Here is a 13332-nt window from a genome sequence, read left to right as displayed (position 1 = left end):
CGCGCCGCCGTCCGCGCCAACGCCGCCGCAGCTGCTCCCGGCGCCCCCCGCCGCCCGCGCGCCCGCGCAGCCCCACGCCCCGCGCCGGCCGCCGCGCCGCGCCCCCAGGGCCCCGCGGGCCGAGCACCCCAAGCGCCGGGGTTGCACAATGCGCCGCACCGCCCCGACCCGTTGCCCCGGGCAACCGCGGGACGCCGGGCGGCGCGGCGGGGGGCGGGGGCGCGGCTTGCGCCACCGGGTCGGTCCCGGTCCCGGGTGAGCACGCGGCCCCCTCCGCGCGGAATCCCGACCTGTGCCCCCGCGGATGCCAGACAGGACCCCGTGCCCCGCCCCTCTTGCCCTTGCAATCCCTGACCCGCCCTCCCCCGTCCCGGGACTCCAGACCATCCCCCCCACCCCACCCCCGCCCCCAGGATTCTAGACACCCCCGTCGGAACCCCAGAACGACTCTGCCGTGGAACGCCAGACCTTCCACCCCACCCCAGACCTACCCACCACCCCTCCACCTGTCCACGCTACCCTCGGGAGCCCAGACCTGATTCCCAACCCCTCGGCCCGCCCTCCCGCTCCCCTTGGAGCTCCAGCCTTGCCCACCCCTTCAGTCCTCGGGAGCCCAGACCCACCCCGGAAGTCTAGACTTGCCCCCCTCCCCGGACCCCGATCTGCCCTTACAAATCTAGACTTACCCTGTCCCCCTCTCCCCCCAAGACCGGCCCGACGCTACACCTTCCCTCCCCTCAACCTGGCTTCCGAGCCCAGGCCCAGGCCCGCCCCGCCCCGCGGGGATGCCCTCCCTGACGCCCCCTCTCCTTGCAGGGGCGCGAGCGGATGCGAGGAGGGGCGAGCTGCCGGAGGAGGTCGGAATGGAGCCCGGCGAAAGGAGGAGGCTCTCATCCGCCTCCCTGGAAGGAGACCTGAGAGAAGAAAATAGTCAGTGTCGTGCTCTCCCCCTTCTGGCCGCCCGCGGTTTAAGGCGCGAACGGGGTGGGGGCAAAGGGTTCAGGCGCAAAGCGCAGGGCGCTGTGTGGACTAAGGGCGTCCAGGGACGTGAAGCTCCGCGAGGGCGGTCGGGGAGACGGGCCGCAGAGAGTGTGCTGAGGACCCACCTTCCCCGGACCCCTCCTCCGCCTCCCTGCCCCCTCCACCCCTGCTCCAGACCCCCCCTCATCTTCCAGCCCCCTGCCCTCCACCTTGCTGCCCTCCAAACTGGCCGACCTCAGAGCTCCTCTTGGGAAACTGGTGCAAAGTCCAACGCTCACGTTGAGGCGCTATCCTGGAGGACTGAGTAGTGGCGAGCCCTTTCCTGGGCCCGAGTGAATCCCTGTGCATGTGCTCGTTCCTGTTGGTAAATGCCTCGGGGTGGAACCCCTGCGTCCAGGCCCGTGTGTAGCTTTATGTTAACCCGCGGGGGAGAAGAGGCCAAGTGGCTCCACATCCAGGCCAGTAATAGGTATTGTCCTGTTCATTTTGGACATCGGGTGGGTGTGTAATGGCACCTCACCGTGGTTTCAATTTTACCCTCCCAAAGAGGGTCAAGCTCAATTTTACATCTCCCAAAGAGATATCAAGCTCTTTTCATGTGCTTGCTCGCCATGTGGGGCTCTTTTGTGGAGTGCCTTTTCCAGTTTTTTGGCCATTATTAGATTGGGTTGTGGGTCTTACTGAGTTGTAGGAATGCCTCGTCTATTCAGGATACCAGTTCTTTCTCAGCTAGACATAAATACTTTCTGGTAGCCCGTGGCTGGTGTTTTCAGCCACTTGATTACTTTTGAGAATCAGAACCTCTTAATTGTAAGGAAGTGTAACTGTCGATCTTTTCTTCTATAGTTAGTGGTTTTTGAATCTTACTAGGAAATCTGTACTCACTCCATTGTCCAGAAAATAGCATCCCATGTTTTCCTTTAGAAACTTTATAATGTTACATTTCACCTCTACCTCCACAATTCATAGGGATTCACTATATTGTATGGAGTGAGGTAAGGGTCAGAGGGCAAATGTTCACTCTTCCCCCATATGACTATCTAATTGACCCAGTTTGTGCCCTGTAAACAATGTCATCTTTGTGGAAAATCAGACATAGTCCTACTTTTTGTTCTCCATTCTGTTTCATTGATCTCTCTGCCTATCCTGAGTCCATACTACCCTGTTTTAATTCCAGTAGCTTCATAATAAGTCATAATATTTCATAGTATGACTTCATCATTCAAGACTTGTTAAGGTTTTCTTAGACTTGGCATCACCATGTAAGTTTTAGAATTAAATTGTTAATTTAACCCCCACCCCCTACACACACACACACACACACACACACACACACACACACACAAATCCTGCTAGGATTTAATTTTGGTTACAATGAATCTATGGATCAATATGGGTGAAAATTAACATTTTATCAATATTGAGTCTTCCAACCCAAGAACATTTAGTTCTTTAATTCTTATCAATAGTATTTTGTAGTCGTCAGGGTACAGGAATGGAAGACCTCTTGTGTTAAATTTACTCCGAGATACTTGATGTTTTTTTAGAGATCACATTATTGAGTTTCATTTTCTAATTGTTCCCAGTATATAGGAACACAATTAACTCTGATATACGGACTTGGCATTTGGTGACTTTGCTTACTAATTCTAATAGGTAGTAGATTCATTTAGATTTCTTAGGTATACAATCATCATCTACAAATCTTTTCAGTCTTTATACCTTTTATTTCCTTTTCTTGCATTATTGCATTGGCTAGTACTTTCAGTATGATGTTGAATAGAAGTAATATACTGGACGTCTTTTTTTTGTTCCCACACTGAGGGGAAAAGTGCTCAGTATTTCACCACGAAATATGATGTTGCTACAAACTTTAAAGGAATTTCCCTTTTATTCCTGGCTTATTTTAAAATGAGAATTTTAAAATGAAGAATTATTACATGTGATAAAATGAATAGTTATTACATTTTATCACATGATTTCTTCATCTGTTTAGATGATGATATATGTTTTTTTTCTTTTAGTCTGTTAATGTGGTGGATTATGTTCATGAATTTTCAAATATAAACCAACTTTGTATTCCCGGAATAAACTTCACGTGGTCATGTATTTTATATGTCACTGGATTTGATGTACAAATTTTTAAGACTTATACTCCTATTTTTATTAATGAGATTGGCTGTACTATTCTTTTCTTGTAATGTCCTTGTTAGGTTTTGGTGTTAAATTTATGACCACCTAAAAAGAGTTGAAAGGGTTTCTTATTTCCCTAGTCAATGAAATGGCTTATATAAGGTATTTCACCTCCCAATGTTTGGAAAGATTGATCTGTGATGCCATATAGACCTGGAGTTCTCATTGTAGGAAACTTTTTAATTATGGAATTAATTTCTTTATCAGAAATAAGCTTACCTGGATTTCCCGTTTTATGTCAGTTTTGATAAAGCTGTATTTTTCAAGGAAAATGTTTATTTCATATGAACTGTCAAATTATTGGCATGGGGATGTTTATAATATCTTATTATCATTTTAATATCTGTACAATAAGTAATGATGTCCCCTTTTTAATTCTTGATATTGATAATTTGTGTTTTCTTTTTTCTTGAGCTATTTAGATATTTGTCAATTTAAAAATTGTTTCAAAGATCCAACTTTTGGTTTATTAATAATTTTCTCTAGGGCACTTAGGTTTTTTGTTTAATTGAATTCTGTTCTTCATTGTTTCTGTCTTCGTTCTTTTTGTTTAATTGTTCTTGCTAGCCTCTTGGGATGGTAGATTAGATAGTTTTCAATTTGTTTTCTAATATATGAGTTTAAATTTATAAATTTCTCTCTAATCCCTGTTTTAGCTGCATTATAGTGCTTTGAAATGTCATATTTTTATTATCATTCAACTCAAGTCATTTTTGAGTTTTCACTTGATTTCTCCTTTGGTCTATGTTTAATTTTTAAAGTGTACCACTTAACTTGAACATTTGAGAAAATTCTGGTTATGTTTTGTTATTAATTTCTAGTTTGATTTAAGAGTTTTCAGAGAACTTAATCTATATCATTTCAATCCTTTGAAATTTATTGAGACTCTATGGTCTAGGATGCAATCTATATTGGAAGACACGTTAAGGGAAGAAAATATGTGTCTCAAGTTGTGGAACATGGTGTCTATGTACATCATTTAAGTGCAGCTGGTTGATCATGATGTTCAAACCTGCTACAGTCTACTGATTCTTTGTTTAATCTTTCATTTACTGAGAAGTAGGTCCAATATCAATATGATTGTGGATTTTCTATGTCTTTTTTTTTAGCCTTGCCTACTTATATTTTTATATACAGTGAAGTTTATGCCCATTTGGAACTTTTATTTCTTCCTGACAAATTGATCCTCTTGATATTAGAGACCGTCTCTCTTTTGTTTTTAATAATGATTTTATTAAGTTTTCTTATTATTGATAAGTAAACATTAGTATGTATCTAAATATTCACTAGGTGTCTCTAGAAATGACATTTTTTACATAACTAAACTCTTTTTTCCCATTTGATAAGAGGGACAATAATTCCTTAATAAAATCCAATGCCCAGAATATATTTGTATTTCCCCAGCAAGGCCCAGAGCTGGTTTGTTCAAATCAGGATCTGGTCAAGGGCCACCCACTGCATTAGGCAGTCCTGTTTCTCAACTATCTTTTACCCTTCTCTTGCCTTGTGCTTTCAAGAGCTAGACTTACTGAATAGAATAGCCTCTTGTTGTGTAGACAGTCCTACCTTTGGGACTTGTCCGGCTGTTGCCGCATGGTGGTCTCCTCTCCTCCTCTGTCACCGGCATGACCCTCGTGATCTGGAGATGAGCTCCGGAGGCTTGATGAGATTTGGGTTGAGTATTTTGTCAAGGCTCCTTTGGGGGTGGCGCTGTGCCCCTGATTTGCCCACCGTGTCTGGCTGCCCCGTCAGCAGTGCCCCCACCAGTCACTGGAGCAGTGCCGTCCGCACCCCTCCCTCGTAGAGCAGCCTTCCGCGAGGCCACAGGAGGGGTGGTGCTATGGCACCTGGTGACTGTCCACGTCCCCTGTGTGGGGTGGGGGTGGGGGTGGGGGGGTTCCCTAGCGAATCCCTCTGAGGTGGGACTGGGCCGAGGTCTCCTGGATCAGTGCCTGCAAAGTCCTGAGGGAAGGAGGCCTGGGCAGGGGGTAGGAGGGGCACCATGACGATGCTGTAGGCTGTGGCGGCCCCGGCCCCAGCTCTGGCACCCGCTCACCTTCCCCCTGGCTCCAGCTGCCCTTGGTGGCCCTCGCGTGAATGGCCGTTTCTCCGCACCGAGGAGGTGATGAGCTGCGGTCTGTGAGAAGTGCTTCCCTCACGGGCAGGCCTCCTTGGCCTCTGCGAAGTCCATGTCCTTCCAGAAGGTCTGCTTCGGTGCCTGTTTGTGCCCGGCAGTTATGGGTTCCCAGGGAAGCCGCTGGAATGCCAGGCCTCCCTGACGGCCTCAGGTGAGGGTTCTGTTGTGGCTTTCTCACCTCTGAGAATCTTTCCGGACGTCTGCACCATGTCTGGCCGGTCACCATCACGTTTTGTGATACTCCGGCGGTCCACACTCAGCCCCCTGCCTCTGTTCCCCTTCTACATCTCTTTGCTGTCCCTCCATCCAGGCTGTAAGTGCGTCAAGATGCCCTGTATCGCCTGGGGCGTCCGGTGTCCCCGACCGGGAATCCCAGCTCTCCTGGGGCTCGGGCCCTCGGGTTCAGGGCCGGGCGCGCTTAGAAACCAAAGGCCGGTGCCACGAGGGTCACTGCCAGGCCGATTGTGGGTGTCTTAGTCCACCAAGAGCTTGCAGCCTGAAGGGAAATCAGGGCCTATGAAGACCTTTCCGTGTCTGTTGGGATGGGATTTATGATTTTTCTTCCTCTCTTCACTTGGTGAATCAGGGTTTGCTTTTCTCATGCAGCCTTGAGACTGCATGGCCGTGGCCGTGACGTAGTGACTGTGCTCTGCGTGGCTGGGTGCAGTTTGCTCCTCGTTTGTGTATGATTCTATCATCTGTGGTTTCAGTCACACTGGCCTGTAACACGCTGGCCTCACAAAACAAGTAAGGCATGGCCACACTTTTTCTCCTCTCGAAACGAGTTGTACAAGATTAAGTGTTGGGTAGCATTCACCCATGAAGCCATTAGCCCTGGAGTTTTACTTATGGGAAGGTTTTTAATTACATTTTTATGCCTTTTCTCTTTTTTATTAGTTGATCTCACCAATTGTTTATTAATTTTGTTAGTTTTAAACCTTTGGCTTGATTAAGCCTCTTTATTGGATTAAAAAAATATTTTTTAATCCTTATTTGAGAGAGAGAGAGAGAGACAGAGTGTGAACAGGGGAGGGGCAGAGAGAGAGGGAGACCCAGAATCCGAAGCAGGCTCCAGGCTCCGAGCTGTCAGCACAGAGCCTGATGTGGGGCTCGAACTTACGAACCACGAGATCATGACCTGAGCCCAAGTCGGATGCTTAACCAGCTGAGCCACCCAGTCGCCCCCATCCTCTTTATTGGATTTAAAAAAATAATTTATTAACGTCTCCTTTCTATTCATTTTCTTGTAATATCTTTGGGCTTAAATTTAGCATTCTTTCTAAGATCTTCAATTGGATGCTTTTAACTCATTCCTTTTAGCTTTTATTATTTTTGAATATATGCATCTGCAGCTAAAAACGTCTGTAAATACAACTTAACTTCAGCCCACGAGGTTTGATACTTGGTGTTTTAATTATCATTTGGGCAACAACTATGCAGCCCTTTCCCCTCTGCCTCCCTGACACGTGTGTATTATGATCTGTGTATTAAACGCGCAGGAGTTTTCTGAGACATTCTGTTCTGTCGCTGACTCCTCAGTTCATTGCTCTGTGGCCAGAGGACAAACCAGAGCCTCTCTACGGTCTATTTTAACCCACGCTCCCTGCGTCCTGGAGGTCGCGTGCGTGTCAGCTGTTGAGCGGGGGCCCCGCGTGTGTTCACGAGGCGCTGTCCTGAAGATCTTAGTCCTCACTGCCCCTAGCTTGAGTTTCTGTCAGTTCCTGGTGGCTGTGCCTGCACGACGTGTGCCTGTGGCTTCCGTGGCTTCCGTGGCTTCCGTTTCTTGCCTGTCGTTCTGCTGAGCCTGGCGTCGCGCGTTCCAAGGCGATGCTGTTGGACTGTTGGTGCCACGGGCAGTTTCCTCGTGCCCTCCCCCTCCCCCCCACTCCCTCCCCTGTTCTGGCTTTTGTCTCCATGGGTTAATCTTGCTCCGGAACCTCATGTAGACGGAACCACTCATTGTCGCCTTTTGTGTCGGGCTTCGTCTGATAGACACATTGTGAATATTTTTCCCCCGATCCGTGCTTTCTATCTTTCCACTTCCTTAACACAGCCGAACGTTTTCACTTCACCAATTTCAACTTTTACAGTTAGTGCTTTCTGTGTACCTCTCAGGGATTTTTGCCTGACCCAGGGCGGTGCTTTCTGCCGGACGCTTTGTGCCCAGCATTCACACTGAGGCCCGTGATCGACTTCAAATTAATTGTGTGTGTTGTCAGGTGGGGGTGGGATTTGCTTTCTCCACGTGGACGTGTATTTGTTAGAACAGCATCCCCACCGAATGGCTCTGCTGCTTTTGTCTGTATTGATGGGCCGCGTGGCTCCACAGGGCGAAGGATGGGGGGTGGGGGGTGGGTGGATGTCTGCTGCTGGCTAGCCCCGCCTCCGATGCTCCTGGGATATCCAGGCACCAGGCGTCCAGGAGGGTCAGGAGGCCGGGTGGTCTGCATGGAAGGCACACATTCCAGGGGCCTGGGGACACTGGAATTTAAAGCCACCAGACAGGATGAGATGGCCCAGGGAGTGGGTAGGGACAGCACAGCATGGAGTCTGAGGCCCAGGCCCGGGCACCTCCAAGGTTAGGGTGTGGAGAGAGAGGAGGGGCCACAGTGAGGAGGGGAAGGGGGGCCCAGGGGAGTGACCATGGGACCAGCTTGTGTGTGTGTGACTTTCGCACGAGCCGTGTCCATGGTGGAGCCCAGAAGGTGAGGGTGTGGAGGGAGGCTGAAGGCAGGAGTGTGCAGGACGGTGGCCTGCAGAGAGGAAGGTTTTCGTTTGAATTTTTAAGGCGTTTGCACTAAAACTGGGTGTGTGCTGATGGGAGTCTGGTGGCCAGAGTCAGGGACAGGAGCAGGGAGGGGCTGGTGGAAGGAAGGGCTGACCTGGACTGGTGGGGGGTGGGGGTGGGGTTAGGGTGAGTTGGGGTCATGGTCTCCAGAAGGAGAGAGGGTGCCCCAGCCAGAGCTGCCCACAGTGCAGCCTGGGGAGGGGCTGAGGAGTTGCAGGAGGAGGGTGTGGGGGCCGGGGAGGCAGGCTGGGAGGAGGGCCGCGGGGGTGGGGGTGGGGCTTCTATGATTAGGGCTCCTTCCCAAGTGTCACCTGTGTGCTTTTACCTTTGCCTTGACGCCTGTTTCTCTTCTGCAGAATTAAAACGAGGAATTTCCCAAGACTTGACATCTTCCCCTAAATCAGACAGATACAAAATAGCAAGACAATTAACAGAAAAGGCCATCAAGGTAAAATGCGCTTTGGGGCTGGGGGGGCTGGGGGTGGGGAGCACCTTTTTTTAAAGTTTCATTGATGTAAGTAAGCTCTACACCCGGAGAGGGGCTCGAACTCACCACCCTGAGATCAAGAGTCCCATGCTCTTCGGACTGAGCCAGCCGGGCGCCCCAAGGCGGGGGTACTTCTTAAACACGGAGATTTACTTAGGAATTTGGAGAGGGACTGGGTCGCCTTTGAGGCCCTCGGCTCCCCTGCTGCCCTCGCCTCCACCAGCCTTGGTTCTGCCCTGGCTCCCCAGTGCCAGCCCCCAGGTGGCTGGGATTGAGGAAACTGCTGGTGATCTTTTGTGGGGGCAGAGGGCTGCCCTCGCTGGGGAAAAGCCTGCGTTCTCTGGCTTTACCCTGCCCAGCTCAGAAGGCTGGGCACACAGGAGCTCGGAGGAGCTCAGCACATCACACACAAAATGTGCTTCCAAAGTGTGAACGCACGGCCCACGTGTGTCCGGCTGGTGCACATGTGTGACCGAGTGTGCACAGCCAGACCACAGCCACTGCACTGTGACGGGGCGCCTGCCGCCACCGGCCTGGTCCTGGTGGCCGCCTGGCGTGCTCTCTGGGGTTTCATGCCAATGGAACCATGCCAGCTCATTAATTTTCAGGTTTTCTACCGAAACCTAAAAACATGTGAACATTTGGGCTACAAATATCCCTTTAAGTATTGCGTTAGCTGATTTCACAAGCTTTTTTTTTTTTTTTTAATATTTATTTTTGAGACAGTGTGAGAGAGAGAGAGGGAGACAGAGGATCTTAGAAGCAGGCTCCAGGCTCCATGCTGACAGCAGGGAGCCCGATGTGGCGCTGGAGCTCACGAACCTCAAGATCGTGACCTGAGCCCAAGTCACACGCTCAATCAATCAGGCGCCCCTGATTTCTCAAGTTTTCATAGTACTCTTGTTGAGATGTAGTTCAAAGTATTCTATAATTCATAGATTCCTTTCCCTTGATTGTGGGTTACTTAAAAGCATAGTTAATGTCCATCCTTGTGAGGCTTTTCTATGTATTTTGTTGCTGATTTCTAGCACGGGCGCGCTGTGGGTGAGAATGTCATCTGCATAGTGCTATTCCGTTGACGTGGGTTCCGACTCGCTGTATGCCCGGCATCGTGTGCGTTCACGTGAAGGCCGGTGCGGGTTCTCCATTCAGAGTCGTCAGGGCCGAGATGGTTATGTGCTCAGGTCTTGGAGTCTTGTTGCAATCTCTGGTCCGGGAGAGAAGCTGGTCAACGCCCGGTGATAACCGTGGATTCCTTCACTTTGTGGGAAGGTCAGTTTTGGCTTTCTGCCGTTACAGCCCTCTGAGTGGCTGCGTACAGAAGTACCTTCCTGGTGAGGTGAATCTTTTGGTAAATTATGGGATGATTTTCTTTAGTGGCTTATTTTGTCCCAAAGGATGTTTTGTCTCATATTTAGATCCTTTTATGTTCTACCTGTCTGTAGGCTCAGGCTTTTGATTTTCTCTTGTAAACAGCATTGATTGAGATTTTTAAAACTCCTTAAACACGGAGCCTTTGCTGCGTGTATCTGTAAGTGCGGTCCTGCTGTCCTCAGGCATCCCCATGTGTCCCGTCTCCTTGACCCACTCAGTTTTTCCTGGCTGCCCGGCTTCCCCCTCATCGTGTGCCTCCTTGTGGACCGATGACTTTTAAAATTCCATTTCCCCTCTCTTACATGTTACAGGTCTTGTACTCTGTAGTTCCCCGAGGAACTGTATTCTGTCGATTAAAATTAATTAGCTTTCCTAAAGTTGTTCAATTTAACTATAAGCAAGCCAGGTGTTGGGGTGGCCAGGAGGTCTTGCTGGGGCACAGGGTGCTGACACTCTCGCAGGTGGTCAGTGGTCATGTTCCCTGCCCAGCTCTCCATCAGGGCAGCCCCTCTGTGGCCAAGTTTGTCCACATCCCTCTGTCCTGGTGCCCAGTCCTGTGGGCGGCGAGGACAGACTTTGGACAGATTTTCTGAGTGGAAGGAGGCTCGGAGAGGCCCTCTGACCTGCTGGGTCTGTCACGTGGGTGCTGGAACTTGAACTCACAGCTTCTAGTCCCAGGCACACGCTTTATCGTATGTGTTCCCGGGTGTGGACACATCCTAGCATGTGTTAGCTATCAGGGCTGTGTAACAAATCACTGTGAACTTAGCCGCTTAAACATTTGTTATCTCACAGCTTCTGTGGGGTCCTCTGCTTGGGGTCTCTCAAGGCTGAAATGAGGCATCAGCTGGGCCGGGGTCTCATCCGGAGTCTCAACTGGAGAAGGACCTACCTCCGGGCTCCCTGGGCTTGTTGGCAGGATTCATTCCCTTGTGGCCGTAGAACTGGCTTCTTCAGAGCTAGCAATGGGGCAAGGTCTCTCCTGCTTTGAATCTCCAACTTCAGGGAAGCCCTGGACCCCCTTTTAAGAGGTGCATCTGATTAGGTCAGGCCCACCCAGGATAGTCTGTCTTCTGGTCAATTCAGTCAGCTAATCAGGGACACCAGTGAGCTTGAGCCACTTGCCCTCTCTGCCTGCTCCCACAAACTCGCAAGGCCCTAAGCTCACTGCTGACTATGCACCTGTTTCCTGACTGCCCTGCAGCTGTCACCCTCTGTGACCCTAACGCAGGTGAATGTGTCCAGGCTGTGCCCTCAGCAGCATGAGACCCAGGGGCTCCAGCATGACCATTACTCTCCCATCCCCCAGCTGCGAAAGCCTAGGTACACTCCACCAGCTGCCAGCTGCCTGCCTGGTGCCCAGGCATCTGCGTTCATTCCCACAGTGACTGGAGGAGTCCCCAGCCGTCCTGGTGCTGGCACTCCTGTCCCTCAGGCCCTTCCTGGGTGGATGAACGACTCCTCCCCCTCATCCCTCCTTAAACCTCGGGCACCCATCCTCTCACCCCCAAGCATGAGGGACTGTTGCCTTCGTCGAGAAGAGAGAGTGTGGATCGCACCCCCTCCAGGTTCTGCCGCCCCAGGCCCACCTTCCAGACCCAGACCTGCCCTGAGCTGAGGCTACACCCCTGGTCCTGCTTGTGCTGCACCTCTGAGCCTTTGTGCGTGTGAGGGCCATGTGTGCAAGGCCCACGAAGTGGACACACACCACAGAGGAGGACCCAGCCCCATGCCCGTGTGTGTGCGTTCTGGGTGTTTCCGGGTGTTTCCTTGGAGCAGGACGTGAGTGTCATCCCACCTGCTGGTGCAGTCTGTCTGTCCCTCCTGCTCTGAAGGCTCCTCTCAGAGAATTAGCTGCCTTGTCTTTCGATTCTTTCATTTAAAATATGCTCTTGCAATTTGAGGAAAAGAAGATTTTCTCCATCTACGGGCACTACCCAGTGATACGGGCCGCCCTCCGAAGAAAGGGCTGGGTGGAGAAGAAGTACCACTTTCTGCCCAAGGTCCTCCTGAATGTGGACGATGACGGTGTGGGGGTGACAGGTAGAGTATCGAAGGCGTCATGTCTCTCGGAGTAAGGCACGTGTGTGTCTGTCAGAGGACCAGATGAGTCACACTGCCCCGGAGATGCTGTTCTGGCCGCAGGGCCTGTGTCCTGGGCCTCCGCCCCATGTGTCCCCGTCACTCTCCTGGCCTGCCTTCCGCAGGTGACCACGCACTTGCGCGTGTGCTCTCACGCCCTGGTCTGCTTGCTTCTCAGTGTCCCACTGCCCATGCCAGGCGTCGTCCTCCCGGGTCTGCCCAGTTGCCAGGCTCCTTCAGCACCCACCCCCCCCACTGCCCGGCCCTCCTCTGGCCTCTCCCCGTCTCGCCCTGCCCGAGGCCCCGCCTCCCGCTCCGCTCCGCAGACGGCAGGTGCACCCTCAGTCCCTGGGGTCTGCGCAGGCCCGCTCTGCACATCAAAGCCCAGCCCCCCTGCCCGCTCCCCGAGCCCCTCTGCGCCACGCACGACGCACGCCCAAAGGCCGCCCCGCCCCACGCCGGTCCGCGACCTTGGCGCTGAGCCCCCGGTGGAGGGTTCGTGCGGCTGACGCTCAGCTCAGACGGGCGGAAGTGGCCCGAGCCCCGGAAGGTTGCTGAGGAGTCGCGAGTGCGCTGTGGCCGCGGGGCCCTGCCGTGCTGACGACTCTCCGGGTGTCGTGTTTGCAGAACAGAAACGTGCGGAAGGCAGAGAAAACCAAGAAGCGGCTCCGGAGAAGACAGATGACATCCACGATGTGATGGTAGGTCCCCCCGCCTCCTCACACTGTCACCTTCCGGGTGTCCTGGGGACAGGCGACAAGGCCAGGCAGGCCAGGCTGCAGGACACATATGCGTGCGCTTGCTGGTGTGCATCCGTGCACGGGCTCACTGCGGGGGGGGGGGGGGGGAGAGGGGGGGGATGTGCGCGCGTTCTCCTGCGTGTCCGTATGCTCCTGCTCTCCCGTGTGTATGTGTGTACCTGTGTGCGTGCTCGTGTTCGTCTGTACATGCCCTTGTTCATGTGCTTGTGTGTGCCCCGTGCACGTGCTTGCGTGTGTCCATGTGTGCGCATGCGTGCAAGGAGACAAGCTGTGGCTACAACTCTGTGGAAGCCGTGGGAAAGGACCAGAGCAGGCAGGAGGGCACACAGGCCACTTGGTGAGGCCGCGATGGTGCGGACAGGGGTGCGCAGGCAGGAGGCGGAGTCAGGTGCAGAGCAGGGCCGGGCTTGTGGGGCCTCACCCAAGTCAACGAGCAAGGTCAGCGCTGAAGAAGCAGCGGCTCCTGGAGACAGCACTGGGAGACCGTGCACCTGCCGGGGTGGGGGGTGAGGGGGGGACGTTGCAAGTT

The 13332-nt window shown here is 52.2% G+C and overlaps 1 protein-coding gene across 8 annotated transcripts in view; it reads left to right on the top strand.

Annotated features, from left to right (window-relative positions):
* The first annotated feature begins 497 nt into the window (after positions 1–497).
* TTLL8 (tubulin tyrosine ligase like 8) overlaps positions 498–13332 on the top strand; it is a 78956-nt gene continuing 66121 nt past the window's right edge. For 4 of the 8 annotated variants that reach the window (XM_060656053.3, XM_078449271.2, XM_060656052.3 and 1 more), the window contains exons 1-4: positions 498–930; positions 8456–8547; positions 11865–12003; positions 12670–12743. In XM_060656053.3, coding sequence (XP_060512036.2) covers positions 786–930; positions 8456–8547; positions 11865–12003; positions 12670–12743 — 450 coding nt within the window. In that variant the 5' untranslated portion in view covers positions 498–785. Of the gene's footprint in view, positions 931–8455; positions 8548–11864; positions 12004–12427; positions 12744–13332 lie in introns of those variants that run through there. The other 4 variants (XM_060656056.3, XM_060656054.3, XM_081796283.1 and 1 more) reach the window with 2 other exon arrangements.

The sequence above is a fragment of the Panthera onca genome, chromosome B4, assembly GCF_046562875.1.
Source record: "Panthera onca isolate mPanOnc1 chromosome B4, mPanOnc1 haplotype 2, whole genome shotgun sequence".
NCBI lineage: Eukaryota > Metazoa > Chordata > Mammalia > Carnivora > Felidae > Panthera > Panthera onca.
This window is presented reverse-complemented; position numbering and strand designations above follow the sequence as displayed.